The sequence below is a fragment of the Gymnoscopelus microlampas genome (assembly GCF_963454915.1).
Source record: "Gymnoscopelus microlampas genome assembly, chromosome: 18".
In the NCBI taxonomy this organism is placed as follows: domain Eukaryota; kingdom Metazoa; phylum Chordata; class Actinopteri; order Myctophiformes; family Myctophidae; genus Gymnoscopelus; species Gymnoscopelus microlampas.
In genome coordinates, this window is record NC_139955.1 from 30,205,930 (window position 1) to 30,226,252 (window position 20,323).

General features: G+C 40.8%; 2 protein-coding genes across 3 annotated transcripts in view; one reads left to right on the plus strand and one right to left on the minus strand.

Moving 5' to 3' along the window:
* Positions 1-24: 24 nt before the first annotated feature.
* On the plus strand, positions 25-9,770 carry ids (iduronate 2-sulfatase). 2 transcript variants are annotated; one of them, XM_084041138.1, is made up of 13 exons: positions 25-240; positions 1,369-1,503; positions 2,149-2,326; positions 2,497-2,585; positions 2,850-3,050; positions 5,253-5,423; positions 6,105-6,231; positions 6,964-7,137; positions 7,477-7,583; positions 7,720-7,836; positions 7,967-8,077; positions 8,663-8,788; positions 9,048-9,770. In XM_084041138.1, exons 1-13 carry the CDS (start codon positions 166-168, stop codon positions 9,150-9,152), a joined length of 1,716 nt encoding a protein of 571 aa, XP_083897264.1. In that variant the 5' UTR covers positions 25-165; the 3' UTR covers positions 9,153-9,770. The 2 variants fall into 2 exon arrangements, with proteins under 2 accessions (XP_083897264.1, XP_083897265.1); XM_084041139.1 differs by having other exon boundaries at positions 25-235; positions 1,367-1,503.
* Positions 9,771-16,173: 6,403 nt separating this feature from the next.
* The window catches only part of aff2 (AF4/FMR2 family, member 2), a 121,000-nt gene continuing 116,850 nt past the window's right edge, over positions 16,174-20,323 (minus strand). The window contains exons 25-27 of the mRNA XM_084041752.1: positions 19,738-19,790; positions 19,187-19,413; positions 16,174-18,708 (exon numbers count right to left, since the gene is read on the minus strand). Of these exons, the coding sequence (XP_083897878.1) occupies positions 18,587-18,708; positions 19,187-19,413; positions 19,738-19,790 (402 nt within the window). The 3' untranslated portion in view covers positions 16,174-18,586. The remainder of the gene's footprint in view (positions 18,709-19,186; positions 19,414-19,737; positions 19,791-20,323) is intronic.

The following is a 20,323-nucleotide window of genomic DNA, read 5'->3' on the forward strand; positions in this document are numbered from 1 at the left end:
AGACGCGCATAATCAGGAAGTGATTTAAAGAGCAAACTCAGCTGATTTGGTTAGTTTACTTTTGGCACCTGATCAACAGAAGATAATGTCCTGTAAAGTACCAGATTAAATCACATTAACTCTTATTAAATTACATTAGTCTTAAATCTTCTGCGGCACAACAGGATGTTTGTGTCCATCCATAAAGGTCTTTATTGCCTCCTGGTTCTGCATTGCATGGCTGTCGTTGCAAGAGGTAAAGTTAGTTAATTGGGTAGAAAACCTTCAACATAACTGTAATAATGTTTGTCTTATTTGATAATTATTTCATATGGTCAACTAGCTCCAATCGGAACCTCTCCCTCCGCTGTATAGCTCCGAGACGAGGTTCCGCAGCGTATGGTGCCGGCAGCTGACAACACCGGCGAATATTGGCCAATATTGTTGATTCTTACCCCTTTCCGTACATTGTATCCAAAAAGTAAAGGTCGTCCCCCTGCTCTCAGATGTTTTACATTTTAGCGGCCAAGAAATTTTAACCGGCGGGTTGAAACAAACGTTTAAATCGCTTTTTTTAGTCAGCCTGTGCCATGTTTTCCCAATGCAACCTTAACGGGAGCAGTACTACTGTGCATGCGGACGGGGGTTGACTGGCCACCGGCTGACTAAAAAAGCGATTTAAACGCTTGTTTCAATCCGTTGCTTAGATTTTATATACCGCCAAAATGTAAAACATCTGAGAACAGGGGGGACGACCTTTTACTTTTTGGATACGATGTGCGGAAAAAGGTAAGAATCAACAATATTGGCCAATATTTGCCGCTGTCGCACTCTGCCGGCATCCTACGCTGTGGAACCTCGTCTCGGAGCTGTACAGCAGAGGGAGAGGTTCCGATTGGAGCTGGTGTAAAGTAAATACATTACTCAAGTACTGTACTTAATAGCCACCATGGTTCACATGACGCTCGTCTGATAGCTTAGATCTGCTATTTTCAAACATTTTAGTGCTTTTACTTTTGGTACTTTAAGTATATTTTGATGCCAATACCTTTTTACTTTTGCTCAAGTAACATTTTGAACACAGGTCTTTTACTTCTAACGGTATTTATGTTGTGGTATTGCTACGTTTACTTAAGTAAAATATCTGAGTAGGCCTACTTTTTCCACCACTGCAAACGAGTCTTATATATTATTGAAATATAATAAATGAGTAGATTACTGTGACACTTGCTGCTGTGCACTTTGTCGACCCAGCTTCCTACCATTCCATTCCATGCAAATCAAATATTTTACCATAATCCATCCAGAAATTATGCTTATGCAGTAATCTCCCTTGGAAGTGACTGTGGTAGATTATTTTAAACCTGAACATGTTTTTGTTTTTCAGAGCGGAGAAATGTCCTTTTCATCATGGCAGATGATCTGAGGACATCCCTGGGTTGCTACGGGGACACAGTGGTGAAATCGCCAAACATTGATCAACTGGCTTCCAAAAGCCAAGTCTTCTTAAATGCATATGCCCAAGTCAGTTGAGTTGTTTGCTTATCAGTTGCATTGCTGTGTGGAGACAGGGGTTTTGTATAAAAGTTATTGCACTGTGAATGTGGCTGGTGTATTGATAAAGTTCATTTCCAGTGGTAACAGGATAGGTGGGCACTGGGGCCATCTGGCCACCTCAATGTAAAATTGGCTATTTTGTCCAAAATGTAAAAAAATGAAAAATGGTCTAAAGTATACATGATTAGTACATGCTTAAATATTCGACAATTAAGGTCTGATATTTCTATAATTGCTACAAAATCTGTATATCCAGTCATTTTGGGGTATCAACAAGAAGTTGAAGGATAAAATTAAGTTTGATAATGATGTACCGTGCATGTTCACATCATGTATACTCCATTACTTAAGACCATTTTTCAAATATTTAACTTTTTAACATTTTGGACAAAATCTCCAATTCTACATCAAGGTGCCCAGATGTCCCTAGTGCCCACCTATCCTGTATCCTTTCCAGCAGTTAGTCTCTTCTGTGTGTGAGTGACTGGGTGCATACTGTGACAGTTGAATTATGCGAAGGCATAGCATTGTATTGTGCCTCACGATAAGGTTTGTACAGTATCAGTGATTTGTCCTTTTCCGTCCATCTCATTCTCCTGGTCTCGCTGTCAGCAAGCTGTATGTGGCCCCAGTCGCACCTCAATGCTGACCAGTCGGAGGCCAGACACGACCAGACTTTATGACTTTAACTCCTACTGGAGAGTACATGCTGGCAACTACACCACCATGCCACAGTACTTTAAATCCACCGGATACACTACCATGTCCGTGGGCAAGATCTTTCATCCAGGTAAGATTCAATCTCTGACCTCCTCCTATACAGCAGGGTGGGTAAACTTAATATAATTTTCAGAAAATAGGTCTATACTTTTTCCCGAACATAGAACGTTTCGGCCCAACTGACCTTCATCTGGTTTTGGTCAGAAAATATAAACAAGAAATGCTTATTTTTCCTTGTAGGCATTGCCTCCAACCACACTGACGACTACCCCTACAGCTGGTCCATCCCTCCTTATCACCCCCCCTCGTTCATTCATGAAAAACAAAAGGTGCGTTTTTGGGATAATGAATTGAGCTGCTTTTGAGAAGCAGTCCTGACTTCAGGGTGCTCATCCTTCTTATATAAAATACGATCATATTTGGTCTAATTGAAGCAAGTTCCTGGAAAAGAATATAGGTTGATAACTATGCAATCATTTGCTGGTTGTCTGCCACCATGTAAACCCTCTTTGTGCTGTCAGTGTAACAGAGCAGCCTACAGGAACAAATACTTGTCTTTTCTTGTATATTAACGTTGTGTTTTCCTTGTTTAGGTGTGTAAGGGACCAGATGGTAAGCTTCATTCAAATTTGCTTTGTGCAGTGAATGTAACGGAGCAGCCAGGAGGAACCCTGCCTGACATGGAGAGTACAGACGAGGCAATAAGGCTGCTGAAAACCAGGGTCAATGATGATGCACCATTCTTCCTAGCTGTGGGATTTCACAAACCACATATCCCTTTCAGGATACCTGAGGTACATTGGTTCATATACAGAATGATGAATTGTTTATGTAGAAACGCTGTTATCAAGCTGCACAAGCAGAAATGCCATTACTAGCCATCCCGTTAGAATCGTCTAGAATGAATGAATTGTCTAGAATCTGTTATAAAGACATCTAATCGGAAGTGCTGTTACACATTGTCCAATAATAATGATCTCTATCACATTGTGGTCCGATCAGAGTCACTCTTACAAAGCCTCCAATTATCAACCAGCCGTCCATAGTCTCTGTTACTACAGTAATTGGTCCATTCAGAATCACTGTTTTAAAGACCATTCAAGCTGAATCACAGTTGCTAGTCTAATTCCAATTGACGTTATTAACCCGTTCAGTCAGTATCACAGTTATTAACCTGTCCTGTCAGGATTGGCATTTAAAAAGATCATCAGATGGTAATTGCAGTAGTTCCACATTGGTCTGAAAACTAGTGTAGATAAACATGTGACACCAACTCACAGTTGGACAACAAGGCACCATAACAAAATGATCATGCTTCAGTCAGATGATGGTGCATACTGTAAGCATGTGAGCAAATCATTGGCTCACTGACTCACTCCAATAATCAGACCACTTCGATCAGATTTGAACAGAAATCCATTTCTGCCTTTATTGAAACCGTCATTTGATCTCAATATGACTGGATAAGACATTCCTATTTCCTACCCTATGCTACCTCAACATGCACATACCTCCTCCCCCCAGCGACCAATTCAACCTCTTTACCCCCGCCTGCCCTAAGCACAGATGCGTATCAGTTAATTAACAGGAAATCCTAATGGCAGAGAGGAACATTCAGGGCAGATCCCATTGCTCTGCTGCGAGGAGAATGTGAAAATCTGACACGGCACCCCCCAGCGTCCATCCTCGTGACACAGGGTGATCACCGCATGCCCACACACAACCAATTGAAACTTGTCGTTTAGCATAGGTCACTCTGCGGCAACCCTCAAGTATCACAAAACGCACCAGGCAGTGCCAGGACTTCACATGCACCCACCTTTACAGCCGCAGAATCATTCTAGTCGGAATGTGTCTACTAGGGAATGAGTTGATAAGACGGTTACTAGGGAAAACACAGTGCTTGAAATGTTGATCATAGTTGTACTTTTAATGGTGTCTTTATAATATTGTCTGAAGCATGTCACTACCACTAGTGCTGAAATGACAATCTGACAGTGGGTGAAGAGTCAAGGTTATAGTGGAGTGGAATGTCTACTCTTTTGAATTGCAAAAAAATAAATAAACAGGGTTGTTACAATGCTGTGAAGACTGGGTAGCTGGGTTTAATATACTGTTTAATGCCGTTTGCCAACTTCATAATGGGGTGCTTCAGATCCATGAGCCTACCAAGGTTTCAGCTGCCAAGATGATATTGAATGACACCAATGCATTTTTGTATTGCTCAGTAATGACGACAAACAATGCGCATTTGTACAGGGACAATACCATTCACTCAATCGAATGCAGAATTCTGTGTGAGCGAGCAAGAGAACGGCATGCAGACACTAGTTAATAAATGTGTTTGTGCAAGTATTTTTGGCTGGGCTCGGTCCTGCCCTACATATGACTGTCGGTAAATGAGCGATCAAGATATAGGTGACCAAGATACAGCATTACTACCTAAGCTCCACTATGTTAAGTTTCACTTTCTGTACCTGGTGAAATAGAGGAAACATTGCTACGCTTAAATGTCTGTAAGATGGTGGTTTGAGCATCCTTCAACAGCACAACTCCTACAAAGCTTTCAAATCGACTGCGTGATATTAATTTTACATCTGGTTTAAACCCCAAATATTACCAAATGGGCGATTGATCTAACAAGCTAATTTGCTAACCTGATGAGACCTTAGATGGTCTTATGATTTTGTGACCATCTCAATCACATCTGACTGGACACATTTTCATACAGGTGTTTACAAATGTTGGCCAATAGAAATTAACGAAATGGTCAAAGTTGTCATATTGACATTTAGGTGTGATTGATTCACAGCATCAACATATATTGAGTAACATTCTACAGTGCTGGTATCCTTGAGCAGTGAATGAAATTCACATTATAGACACCGTCACTGACCCACAATTGCGCACAAAGCCCAGCCTTATGGCTACTCGATTGCAACTTTTTGCCTCAGGCAACATACTAATGACATTATCATATTGTTTAAATCTTCCAGGAGTACCTGAGGCTGTATCCCATAGATAAAATGGCACTGGCCCCTGATGCAGAGGTTCCTAAGTTTCTTCCCCCTGTGGCCTACAACCCCTGGATGGACCTGAGGTTGAGAGAGGATGTCGCGGCTCTCAACATCAGCTTTCCTTATGGACCAATCCCCAAGGACTTTCAGGTACAGTATGAACTTGACAGTCTGTTAGTATTTGCTACTATGTGGTTCTGCCATCATCATCACTCTATACCAGGGCAGGAATTTCACGGCGGCCACAACGGCCGTCGTTGCCCTTCTCTTTCGCCGTGTGCGGTGTGCCCCTCTAAAAATACATGCCCTAAAGGCCACAGTGGCCAATAAATAAATAATCATTTTGCAAACAACATCCATGTTCTGTTCGTTTGCCAACAAAGATCCTAATGGGAAGTTTATTTCAGCTGCTAGAATGTGGCAGATTTACATTGTTTGAGACATTTTTGGCACCAGCACAGTCCTTTGACAATTGACATTAATTGTTTTCAGCTGTTGTGCTGCCGAGCGCAACAGGGCAGATCCCCGCCAGGCCAGGTTGACCTAGCCAGGCCCAAGAAATTCATACGCAGTCATAGTAGCCAATTGGAATGGAATCTGCTAAAACCGACTCTCATACTGATACAGAACCATAATATAGGCTACAAATTGTCGCTGTCGGGTGGAAACCTTGTATGTCCAAAACTGTTCCTTTCTTAAATTATTTAAAAACTATTTAAAATGGCCAATCTACAAGCTAGATTATTAATAATCAAGAAATACTACATTTTAAATAGTGAAACATTAACTAAAGTCATTATTAACAGGTATTTCTGTCTCATTGTCCTGTAGTTGCGTATCCGTCAGCACTACTTTGCTGCAGTGTCCTACATGGACGCTCAGGTTGGACGACTGCTCAGTGCTCTGGATGATTCCGGCTTGGCTAGCAGTACTATGGTGGTCTTCTCTTCAGATCATGGTGAGTATACACCATGAATAGACAGACTGCAGAGCAGTATTTAGTATACATGGTGACAATTTGGATTTACTGTTGTGGTCATCCGGACACACGCACGTTGTTAGGGTGACGAGTATAATTCAATTAGTTCCACCTGCTCTCCTCTTTCACGTTCAGCTTGTTAAGTTTTCTAGATGGTTAAATTATTTTTTAAATAAGGAAAATGTAAAGTGAGGTATACCAGACCAGACCACAAAAGAGAGAAAATATACAAGGGTGCCCATACTTTACCTGCAATCCTCTCATTCCCCTGTGGATGGCGGTATGGTTACAGTATAGTATGATCAGCTTCCAAAGGGTGCCCCACAAAACTGTAAGAGATGAGAAAAGCTGCTTAAGACATTGTGGTGGCTCAACCTATTAATTAAATTGATAATAAATCGGTATAGGTAGAGATGTATTTCTAACAACATGGATTTTAATCTAATTAATGATTACATGTTGCATGTCATCTCCTACAATATTTTCACCCGCTTACCTGTTACCTTGTCTTCACTATAATGTCAAATGTATTCAACATTTGGATCCTAAACGGCATTGTTTACAGGAAGTAAATTATGCAAAGTGAGATACTGGATGGAAGGAAACATGGGATCCTGATCATGAGGAGAGCTCATAACTCAAAGCAGCAAGATGGGCTAAATATCTTTGGCCGCTAACTCTTGTTCCTGTCTCCATTTCTCTGTATTCCAGGTTGGTCATTAGGAGAACATGGTGAATGGGCAAAATACTCAAATTTTGATGTCGCAACTCGCGTGCCTCTTACGTTCTATGTTCCTGGAGTGACTGGCTTTCCCGGTTGGCCAGGAGAACAGTCTACCTTCCCTTTTATGGATGTTTTCAGCCAGTCAGCACAAACATTTGAGAGTAAGACCCTTACACCAGTGACTGGGTGCAAATGAATAAATCAAATGTTCTTGAGCCATACAGAGCTATAGTTAAGATTTGCTGAGAGTACAATATAATATTGAACTATAAATGAGACAAAAGAATGGTCAACTAAGTGTAATCCTGTGACTTTTCTGGACTCGATCACTAACCAGATTCAAACATGACAAAATTCAAGTTGTATTCAGTATGTGGACAGCAAGACACTTGCCAAAGCTGTTTACATTACAATACTTGTAAAGGCTTTTGTACTAATCTTGTTTATCGTTCAAAGCAAACATTCACAACTATAATCTTTGTCGCTTTCTGTCTCTCTAGATGACAAAGTAATAAGGAATGTTGTGGAGCTTGTTGATGTATTTCCTACTGTGTCCTACATGGCTGGCCTGAGAGCCCCAGAGCCTTGTGATGATGATTCCTTCAAGGTAGCATTTATTCCAACGTTTTCCTTGTTTAGAGTGGAAAGATTGAAAGATGTTTTTAATATTGACTCTGCAATTCTTTCCTATAATTTTCATTTAAAGTCTTTCATGCCTTCTCTCATACCCATGGTCCTTCCAGGTGGAGCTGTGTACTGAGGGAGACAACCTGGCCTACACCTTCAGACATAGGGAGAGGAGACCGAATGAGGAAGAGATCTCTTTCAGTCAGTACCCAAGACCTGCTGATACTCCTCAGGTATACAGGGAGGCCAGACCATCGTTGGCTGGATGATGGGTGGATAAATCGCTCACACATATGAGACACACAAAATCGCTGCATATTTTCCTGCCAAGCGTGTTTACTACTTTCTTTGTTTTCCTTCCAGTGGAACTCTGACCTCCCTGACCTGAAGGACATAAAGATAATGGGGTATTCTCTACGATCATGGGACTACAGATACACAATGTGGCTGGGCTTCAACCCTCAAACATACCAGGTAGAGATTTTACAAACCGAAGGGTTCAGTTACCTGGACAGAAAATTACTTTCTGGCAGCTTTGCTAAAAAGTAACAGTTCGGCCATCTGTATCTAACCTAATTCTTGACAGCTCTGGATCCTCGCATGCCAAGGACAAAACTCTGGGAAAATAAGAATTATATAGGCGCAGGAAGAAGGATCTAGCAGCATTTCATCTTAAGCCAACAGGTTCACAAATGAACATCCCAACCATTGAGAGAGACCAGGAATATATTGTCCGGTGTTTTAGGAAAGTTATTATTTTGTTACAAGCTCTTGTATAAAAAAAAAAGTTGCTTGGTTAAATATTTATAAAACCCACTGAAGGACATAACCACTTTCAACCTGGTGTCGGCACGATGCATAAAGCTTATAGGCACAAGCTCACAATGCATCACGCCACGTTGTCTTAGGACAGTACAAAAAAAACATGAAAAAGATGAAATATGGAGATAAGTTTCTGCCCAACAAAAATATCTATTCATCAGTCAGTCTAGGTAAATAGGAATGTTTTTGATCTCTGTTTGGTTCAATAAAATGTATTTATTGTGTCTGCCTGTTCAGGTGAATGTATCTGACGTTCATGGTGGAGAGTTGTACATGTTAGAAGATGACCCTGGTCAGGACATCAACGTTTATAACCGCACTGAACACAGCCTGATGATGAGAAAGATGGCTAACCTTAATCATGTGAGTTCCTGTCCTTTTCATGTCTAGCTTAATGTATAGAGAGGGGTGGTCAGGGTAAAATTAGACTAAAATATATTTGTTATTATGCTTAAATACAATAATAGTTTGATTTACTTGACTATTCATGGTTTGACTCAAGATCAGATTTGTTAAGATGTTTATTTAGTGATTTAGCGCTGGGCTATAAGGTTTTGATAGTGTGTGAGTACATTTGCAATGCATTATTTCACTTTATTTTCTGGTTCTCTTCCCTGTCCAGTCTCTGAGTCTACACAAGGCCATGAAGCTGCAGCTTCTCTACCTCACCGCAGGGATGAAAACACAGACTAACGAATGGATGAAAGCGACTAGGCGGAAGGCGTGATGTCTGTGATGAGCAGACACTAAAGTTAACAGAACAGATGGAGGATTGAGACTGAATACAAAGGGATGACAGGTTGAGCAGAAGGCTTAATCTACACATAGAAGGGAAAAAAATCCTGGATGTCACTTTAATATAATGTGCATTTTGTATTTACATGTAGCACTTGAGTAATTAGCGGCGTGCAATTTTATATAAAATGGGTTTGTTCACTGTGTGCCATGTCCTGCTGTGAACGAGGACACATTTGATCATCAATGGATCAGATCAATCAGCTGTCTGTAATATATCTTGAGTGTCATGCAACAAACTACTTTTTAAGGAATTAAACTATTAAATGTTTCAAGTTAATTTTCTTTTGGAAGACCTTTTCAATGACTAGCTTCAGCCCCTCACCTCCTGGCACATCTCATATTTGGGGGACAATCAAAGTAATGCATTTTAAGACGTGGTAAATTAATACAGGGGTGTTTGCAGGACACTGATGGTATTAAACTTGAGGCTGTGCCTTAATGCAAAGGACCAACACACTGAAGGGGAAACATAAAAATCTTTTCTGTACAAATAATTCACATCTCAGGACAAGCTATAAATATATTCATATGCCCGATCGATGTTTTTGTAGACTACATCCAATTCCAATAAATTATGTAAGTGAAACAAGAATATGCGTCCACACTGTGCTTCTTGGTTCACCAACATTCAATCTCTGACTATATATTCTGTATACCTGTTTCTTTGACAGTGTGTTTGTGTGTATACTATCCACTCTTTGACTACCTGTCTGTAGTAGCTCAGGAGGTAGAGCGGCCGCCTGGGAACCGTAAGGTCCCCGGTTCAATCCCTAGCTCCTCTTGGCTTCATGTCAAAGACACCTTGAGCAAGACACTGAAATCCTAGCAGCTCCCAGAGAGCTCCTGCATGGCTGCATGCTGCTCCTAAATATGCAGAGGACAAATTTCCCCACAGGGATCAATACAAGTTAACCAAACAAACACATTTTTAACCAGGTTTGAGAGTATGCCATTTACACATGCTGTTACACACTACCTTTTATTTATTTTCTTTTACAATTACAGTTTTTTGATTGAATTTTGAGTCTGCCTCCCAAACGATATACAAGTTGGGCATTTAGCAGATGCTCTTATCCACAGTGACGTACAAAGTGCCATATCGGAGGAAGTATGTACGTATGTACTTTATACAGAAGGTATACATTGGGTTCTGCGCAAAACTAAAACACTAAGCACAAATTAAAGTGATTGGACATTGGATTAGAATTGTATTTTTGAATTATTTTTTCATCATCAAAGTGAAAATTACATTTAACCTCCACATCATCTTCCATACTCATTCATCAATTCATCTGGGTTCTCACCACCTGAGTAGCACATGATGTACAATAAGAGGTTATATGGCTGCCATGTGAATATGGTCAATGGGGACATGGTCAAAGACAAACCAATGCTGAGTGAAAATGCATTTACAGAGGGACAAAAGATCCAACTTTGGGTCTTGCACGTTATCCCATGGACTATGGCTCACATTATGACATTACTTCTACATTCATAACATTGCATATTTTCAAGGAAACCATTGAATTCCATTCATTTCAGTATGGTATGACAATCAACGTCTGTTTATGTATGATATATGGTAGGGCTGAATCTTTGAAGAGACAAGTACACAGAGTATGGTCCTTTAAGAAATGAGATGGAGGTTAAACATGATGCAACCTAACTGTTCTTGTCTCCTCTCTGTGCCTCTTTATATGTCAACTCATATCCCTGCCCCGCATTTAATAGATCAATATTTATCATCTAAAGCTGTGATCCTTGACCACTACCACATTGATCCTTATAGCAATTACATTACACTTTAAATTCTTCTGCTTCCTTTCCTCTCTTCTGTCCTACTCCCCCCCCCCCCTTTCTCTCCCCTCTCTCTCCGCCCCTTCAACTCCCACTACCCCGCTCCTCCAGCCAGCAACCCACCCACTCTCCACCCCACCCATTATTACACTAGTAATTGCATTAGGGCATTCTGGTGATGCCCAGTCAGGCCACATTGAATTTGTGTTAACGTTGGCTACATGGATATAATACATTACATAAGAGAAGGTGTGTGCATGTATATATACTGTATATAAAAAAAGAAACACATATCTATTGTGACTCATGCAGTCAAGCCTACAACAGAAAATTAACATCATATAGTAGCTAGTACTAGCTACAACGAAGGTTGCCACTTTTAATACTGCACTGTTAATAATGGAGACTCTCTTGTGTGTCTAATAAATTGTTTTTACAGACAGAGTCGGGTCTGTATTTTCTTGGAGAACTGACCTATACCCGTTTAAAATTTAAAATGTCTAATCACTCATTCCACTTATTACATTTTAAAATGTCCGATCACTTATGAAAAATGGGGTGCATAAAAGTCATTCTAACTCAAGAGGATGGCAAAGTCCACAACACAACTGTAACAAATACAATGGTGAACAATATACAGTTATCGCTATAGTTATAGAGCTTGGTGTGAAGGATTCAGTATCTTACTCAAGAATAGGGGAGTGTGCAGGCTAGAGTCATCTTCTCATGTCAGTGGGTCACCTACCCTTCAATCTTAAATTATCTCTCTCTCTCTCTCTACTTAGATCAAACAGTCATTCTAAAACAGACCCATGGCCATCTTTTGATTTCAGAACTTGTGGTCTGCTGAGGAAGCCAGTTAGGAGCTAGAAAGGATGTGATGTGTTCACACTCAGTAAGAAACAAGTTTAATCAGGAGTCATTCAATTAGGGCTGACGAGCTCTCTCGTCTCATTATTGCCTCTGAGCCAAGGACGGCAGAGCTGAATGGAAAATCACTGTTTAACAAAATCACTTTTTAACAGGCGGCAGAGTGATGGACGAAGCAAGCTCTTTAAATTGCCACTCTGCACACAGAGATTTAGAGAATGAGTTTTGAGAAGAATTCCTTTCATTAAGTGGAGGAGTGGTAATCACCTCTATGGTGGAGAGAGTGATGGAAACCTGCAGTTAAAACATGTTGATAATCATAAAAATAACATGTTGCTGATAATTGTGTCTATAGGGTTCAAACACACCCACCAACCCATATACAGTATAAGCTAAAAGCAACTAATATAATATGCCTACTACAGCATATGGGTTAACGACTGGCCCAGTGGAGAGTGACTTGCAATGAAGCTGACATTATATTATACTGTATATTCTAAAAACTAGTTGAATTAGTGGATGCAAGCAAGCACATATGACAACTGTAAAAAATAATCCCTTAAAATGAACCTTCTTATTTCTGCGAAAACCTTTTACTGGGGCTAATAAACAATTAGCTGTATATCTACCACGTGTGTAAAGTGCTTGTGTTTCCCCCCACGTCTATGTATATGCACATGCATGTATATGTATGAGTGTGAGGCTAAATGATGTCTCTGAGAGCTTATTTGACTGCATGGTTACTTTTGGCAATTAAACCTATAAATCTGGCTTGTCAGCTAGCTGGCACTATGCCACCCAGAAGCATACGTGCATGCACTCTTACACAGACACACTAGCACAGCATTCTGGACTGCAATCTATTTACACACACACACACACACACACACACACCACGCGCGCACGCACGCACGCACACACACGTAATAAACAGCTCTGAGTCTGTAAATAAGCTTCCTTCCTCCCAGCCTAGGTCATTTAGGGAAATTATAAATTAGCTGGTTTTCATATCAGTCAGATTAATAAACACTTCTAATTTGGAATTCAGTAGAGGATTCACACTTTCTTGCTCTCACTCACTCATCCCTCCCTCTGTCTGTGTATAGTGTGCCCCTCCCTTTCTACTTATTGTCTCACTCACGTTCTCTCTCCTATTTTCTCCCTCACCCTCATCTCTCCTATTTAGTCCCCCTCCAACCCCCACACTTCTTTTCGCGTCTCTTTCTTACTCGTGCACGCATTCACACCCACACAAATATACACACACCTTCCATCCCTCTAGAATTCTAATGTGAAATATTCTATGAATTAATCATGCATGGTAAAGCAGCCTAACTGTTGCTCTGATGTAGAAATAAGCATCCATTAACCCCAGTAAGGAGTCTGGCTTGCCACAATGAAACCACATGAAAACTGATTTCTATGCATTTACTGTACATGCCCACAATAAGATCAGATCTGGCGCTAAAAGGATTTGAAGGGGTTTTAAGTGCTATCTTATACCTGCGAGAACGCAACTTTATTCATGGAGACTAGCCTATGTCTATTCACAAAGTTACTGCTCTTTGGTTTTGAAGGGAAAATGAGACAGTGACTGACAGTTTTCTCAGCCTAGGCTTGTATAAAAGACTGCAACATCACTGGTTCAAGAAAAAAATATTCTGTAGTCTTTGAGACATTAAATACTCAAAACCAATGCATTGCAACTTTTGATCATCGCATTATAAAAAACACACAAACTGGCTAAAAAGTAAATACATAAAACAAGCAAATAGTAAACATAGCATCCCCCATCAGTGATGTAGACCCCACCTTTCATTTCAGCATCAGTTCATTCATTAACCACTTGAACCCTAGCATCACTATTCTGGGGGGGAACATTGGGTGAAGATTGCAGATCTATAAACTCACAAGGACATGGTGTGAGCTTGTAGAGGGAAAAGGGGAGGGGGCTTAGTATAGACCCATGGGAGACCCTGATCAACAGTATAGGGTTTAAGAGGTTAAACACAACACAGCTAAGACAGTCCAAGGTAGTTGTCACAGCTTGCTTATCAAATCAAGCAGATGTAAATTAACCTAAACTCAGCTCTGGTGGCTTTAATGAAGACTATACTCAGGTCTGCACACAGACATACCGTAGCTGTACCCCTGAAAAGGTCCAGTGAATGGGCCCTCACCAAATCAGCTTTGCTCATATCAAATGCATGTGCTCTCTCTCCTATGAACACAAGACTTACAGTACACAGATACAGGGTTACATAGGCTACTGTAAGTACGGTATGCACACACACAATGCAAAATATACTCACACACTGTCTGAGGTCAGCAAAGATCCATCTTCCTTGTCCTTCTGGATGCTAAGTCCTCGCAGTCTTATGTTTTTAAATTTGAAGTGCATTTTCTTTAGCCAGTTCACACTCAGTGGCATTTGTATTGCCAAGCTATTGAGCATCTCCATTGTGGAGCTCATCTGTAACTCTGAGTTGAATGAAGAAAAGTTGGTAATTACAGTTTTTTATCGGCTAAGGCCTTTACCAGCTACTTCTTTTTCCATCTCCTTTCTTTTCTGGCATGCTGATTAATGTTCAGGTCTGAGGTCTTGACAAATGATACCATTTGAGGGTTTGTTTTGTTGTTGTTTGTTTTTTCATTATGAAGCAGAGCAGGACAGAGCAACAATAAACAAGACCCGTTGATTTCTTCCTCAATATCTTCCCCTTTGGAGTTTACACACCTCTTACCTTTGTTGGTGATTGCCTATCATCTGTTTGCTAGGTAATTATATTCACCTGTGCATTGTTGAGTAGATACTCCTTGACTTGACTAGTTGCACAAAGTCAGCATTAAGCCTAATTTATCAGGCAATTTCTGCAAGAGAGCATCATAACTTCCTTTCAAAAATGAAGATTTTAAATTAAAACAATTATTGCGAGCATATGAAAAAAGCTAGGATTGATGTCAATCTAAATATCCAAAGTTATGCATGCTCAGTGCTCACTGCTGCACACCTGAACTGGTAACTGTCAAAACCATGAGATGAGTTTGAGCTCAGGGAATTTAATTGGGGCAGATAAATTATTTCAAATAGATAGAATGGAAGAGACAATGCTATACTCCTATCAGGGAGGGCAATCTACATTTCCAGTTGGTTGACAGCTAAAAAACTGTGCCTCTAATAAAGTGCCTCAAAATATTTCAGGAAGTTGGTTAGAAAACAACATCTCTAGAGAGATCTTCTAAATATTGTTTATCCAGCATTGTATGTGTGACAAGTACGTGGTCCCTAGTGTGGCTATTCTGATGGCAGACCCCTGACTAGTGTTGGTGCCAAGTTTGGTGCGGATCGGAGCAACGGTGCGCCTCGCAGGTCTGCGCGTTACGTCTGTGACGTCCACCCACCCACCATCGGTTGACCCTCTAAGCAATTTTAATATAGGGTAGTATTTAAACTGTCTCTTACAACCTGTACTAGTTTACTTGGATTTGCAGAGAATATAGCTCCAGAGTAAGCTGTAAACTGGAACCAGGCGCCAGTGCTGCTAGCGTCTTGGACACGATGAGATGCGTTGTGAGCTTGTAGATCTGCTATTTATGCTATTTGTCGAATGACAAAGTATAGGGCTAAAGTGGGCAGGAAAATATCCACCCTCTGTTTCATTTTACAAATCGTACTAGCAGCTCTATAACTATCTGTTTTAGGATTATTACATCTCTCTGGTTTGTTTAATTTACAATTTAGGCATTTGACAGACTCTCTTAATCCAGAGCGATTTACAGTAAGCACCTCTGACCGTAATTGTGATCACAACATAAATTATATGTTCTGTCAAATAACCTTCCCAAAAACGTGATATTGTGATTAAGTAATGAGAAATAAAAGTGATACGATTTTATGTGTCCGAATTAATAGACCATCTTTGTCCAATAATGTGTCTGTGTAGACCCTGACACATTGCAGATAAAAAAAAAGTATAATTTTAACAATAACCATATAATGTGGCAGTTACTATAGTAGTTTCTAGTGATGATGTGTAATAAACTTGGTTTTGGAAACCAGGGAGAGATGGGCTGAGGGAGATGACACGGGAGGTGAGACTCAGACCAACTCTGCATGGACAATATTATTTTCCATAACATGATGGCATGTCTTCAAAATGATGACATTTGACGGAGCACTGTTGTATAGTTACATTAGACCGACTTTATTTGCATAAAACCCAAAATGAGGACTTCTGTGTGAAGCTAACAATAACTACTGTATAGTAACAACACTGTTTCAGAAAACAAACAACATCAAACATCATTAACTGAGTAACACTGTGGGTTTACAACTACTGACCCCCCCTCCCAAAAACAAAAGAAAGTAAAAAAAGAAGAATATTATGTTCCTTTTGTTTTATTGACTGTTGATTGCTGAAGTTGATTGGTTCTTCTTTACCAATAAACATCAAATTTGGCTTCATCACTTATAAACGGAATTGTAATTAAAAGGTATTTTTAAAGGCACTTCATTAGGAAGTGGCTTTTGGTATTATTGTCCATCAATGTTTACTTATAAACATTTTGCATCTTCCAGACAATGGACAGCGATTCCAGTTTAATTCATGCTCAGAATGACGTAGGATGGCTATGCACAAAAAAATCCTTCTTTGTCTGAAGACTTCACGTATTGCATGCTATGGTATTTAGAATTTCCTGGTATATCAGGCATTTCAGAAGACATTAAGTCACACATTTGTAATACTTTAAAGCCAGTAAATCTGGTGTTATCATCAACACCAGTTAAAAAGCTCATGAAAACATTATGATTTTACAAAAAAAATAATTATCTTTATACCAATATGGTATGGAAAAATCCTTTAGATTCATTCTTTGTTCTCAAATAAATAGAGCAATTCCCACTGGACATGAATAGAGGCACTTGTTGTTGCTTTTTTCATCATCAGAGTGAAAATGACATTTCACATTCACATCAACTCCCATAATATACACATTCATCAATGGGGACATGGTCAAAAAAGGGTTACTGTCATGCTGAGTGAGCTGCATTTACAGAGGTTAAGTTTTCTTGGCACACATTGTACTGTATTGGAGTCTAAACAAGATGAAACCACTAATTCCTTTGGAAGATATGGCATCTGTCATGAGAGGTTTGAAAGTCACATGAGTTTTTTGTTTGCTGTGTAATTGCAACCAAACACTGTGCATAGACACAAACATACAAAGCTGCACAAGTGTACACATACTGTACACACACATACACATACCGTAAGTGCAAATACATGCACGCTACATTCGCTTCCATTACCATTCATTCATCTTAAAAAACACTGGAGAAAACAAAAAGAGAAAACACTCTCTTCAAGGGTCACAGTCTGTACATCATAATATACAAACAACATTTTTGTTCAGTCAGGCAACGATTTAAATAGACTTGACAATAAGCTGTACATTTATGCACACAATTACCGGGCTGGAGAAAACATTAAAAGATGTATAGTAGAGTCACTGGATTGAACTCTCTCTCACCCTTAGTGTTATCATTATCCTAATCCCAGTATACATCCACGGGACTAAGATCTCAGTGCTTTGGGGAAACCCAGGGCCATAGACATTTCAACTCCTAAAATAAAACATTTAGTATGAGGAGTTATTTCATTGGATCACTGACCCAGATGAGATACGACTGACATGGTAACAGCTGAGAACACACTAAAGATTACTGACAGAGGCATTAGAAGCTGTACTAATAGACAGTAAATTATATGAAAGTTACACTGAGGATTTGACTGTGAAACCTACATGTAAGGAGTCCTCTATTTTCATCGTTGTAAAGAGGAAAATCCATTGTTAAAGGTGGTATAAGTATTTTTTTGTTAAATCAATGTCAACTGTTAAAAAGTTAATGCTCTTATTAAAAAGCTGTTTAACACACTGACCGAACAATTCACGATTCACTCATAGCACCTTTAAGAATCAACGCCTGTCTCTGTAACATTTATGAGGAAGAAAGAAAAAAAGATTAGACAGCAACCGGTCCTCTACTTTTTAACTCAATATGACAGGAAACCTTTAGAGCAGCCATTTAGGATTCCTCATATTAAACATTTTGTTTAACTTCATTGGGGATGCAGAATGGCACCGAATTTAAGCAACCGGTATTTTCCGGCCAAGGTCGCCTTTGGAGAATAAAACTGTTAGGACTGGACATGGATGGTGCATAGCAGTGCTATGAAAGGAACAACGATATAACCCTCAGCATTGCTCTTCACATATTTGTACATACAGTATATTCTCCCAGGAGATGAGTCTCCATAGCCAGTGTGGTACCGTTCTGAGATTTCTCTCCACATTCTGAGAACTTCAAATCCAGTCATAGATAGTGCACTAATATAGAGGTTCATGTGCTACAGTGTCACTTTTAATCCCTATTGTATGTGGTCCTCATTTCATCTAACATATTTGAAACATTTACGTAAGCATACCTTTAACTTCCTGGTTAAATAAGGGTGTGATTAGGGGCAGTGGCCCAAGTGGGAAATCTCAGAGGCAGTTTCTGTGCGAATTGTATCATTTCCCCTTGGTTAGGGTCTCATCACAGGTTCCAGGCTCATATCTAGCCTACCTCCAATCCCAACCTGTGGTCCCAGTTCAAGTTTTCCAGGTTCCCAGTCACTTTCAGTTTTCCATTGCCTATGGCACATGGGCCTCTATCCGTAGCCAGTGCAGTCCCTGTCTAATGTACTGGACCAGCTCAGTCATGCTGCTCTGCTGAGTCAACTGCTCCATCACTGAATCCAGCTCCTGGAAGAACTCTATAGAGGAGCACACGAGAGAGAGAGAGAGAGAGAGAGAGAGAGAGAGAGAGAGAGAGAGAGAGAGAGAGAGAGAGAGAGAGAGAGAGAGAGAGAGAGAGAGAGAGAGAGAGAGAGAGAGAGAGAGAGAGAGAGAGAGAGAGGGAGACAGAGACAGAGAGAAAGATAGAGAGGGGGAAAAAGAGAAAAAAAGAGAGAGAGAGAGAGAGAGAGAGAGAGAGAGAGAGAGAGAGAGAGAGAGAGAGAGAGAGAAGGAGAGAGAGAGAGAGAGAAAGAGAGAGAGAGAGAGAGAGGAATGGGGATGGAAAGGTTTGGAGGAACAAGAGCAGATTGAGTAACAGGGAGTAGGATAGAAACATTACAATGAATTAAAGGCTTATCTTATCGTAATGCATATGTGTGCTGTGGTGTGTGTGCGTGTGTGTGTGCGTGTGTGCGTGCGTGTGTGTTGGGAGGTGTGAACACATGTTCACGTTACCTCGACTTTCAGCGGCCAGTCTCTCTGCAGTCTCCCAGTGTTCATAGCTCCTCAGGATGTTGTTGGTGATGTTGACGTGACTGGCGGCCATGTGGTGGATCCGCTGAGGGATGGCCACACTGCCCGACGACGACGACGACGCAGGGCCGCTTCCTGAGCCACTACCTGCACCCCCACTGCCGGCAGGGGAGGGGCTGAGGCAGAGAGGTGAAGGTGCGCTGCTTAGCCTAAAAGACAGGAGCACACAGAGGGTCAGGGACATGTTCATGACAAGTTTTGAAGTAAAGGGAGTGTCAGGATTTGTGTTAAAGTTGGTTAATATGAGGGGTGGCTTCTGTTTGCATGTGTGACCAGCCAAAGAGGAATCCCCCCATCGGCTGAGGAAGAGATTAGACTTCTGGCATTTAGGGAATTCTGCTAGACATGTTTATTTATTTGTGTGTGTATGTGTGTGTGTGCGTGTGTGCGTGCGTGCGTGCGTGCATGCGTTTGCGTGTGTGTGTGTGTGTGTGTGTGTGTGTGTGTGTGTGTGTGTGTGTGTGTGTACTTACTTTCCATTGTTTCTCCATGGTGAAGGTGCTTGGTGGGAGCTCTTGGCTGAGTTCTACAACCACAAAAAGAAGTCTGTTGAAAGAGCGACTGTGGTTCTGTCACAGTTTTAGATAGAGAGGCTGTCATCGTATTAGATAAGGTAGTTGTCATGGTATTAGATACAGGTTTTAAACAGAGCGGCCACCATGGTATTAGACAGAGCGGCCACCATGGTGTTAGACAGAGCGGCCACCATGGTATTAGACAGAACGGCCACCATAGTATTAGACAGAGCGGCCACCATGGTGTTAGACAGAGCGGCCGTCATAGTGTTAGACAGAGCGGCCACCATGGTATTAGACAGAGCGGCCGTCATAGTGTTAGACAGAGCGGCCACCATGGTATTAGACAGAGCGGCCGTCATAGTGTTAGACAGAGCGGCCATCATGGTGTTAGACAGAGCGGCCGTCATAGTGTTAGACAGAGCGGCCACCATGGTATTAGACAGAGCGGCCGTCATAGTGTTAGACAGAGCGGCCATCATGGTGTTAGACAGAGCGGCCGTCATAGTGTTAGACAGAGCGGCCGTCATAGTGTTAGACAGAG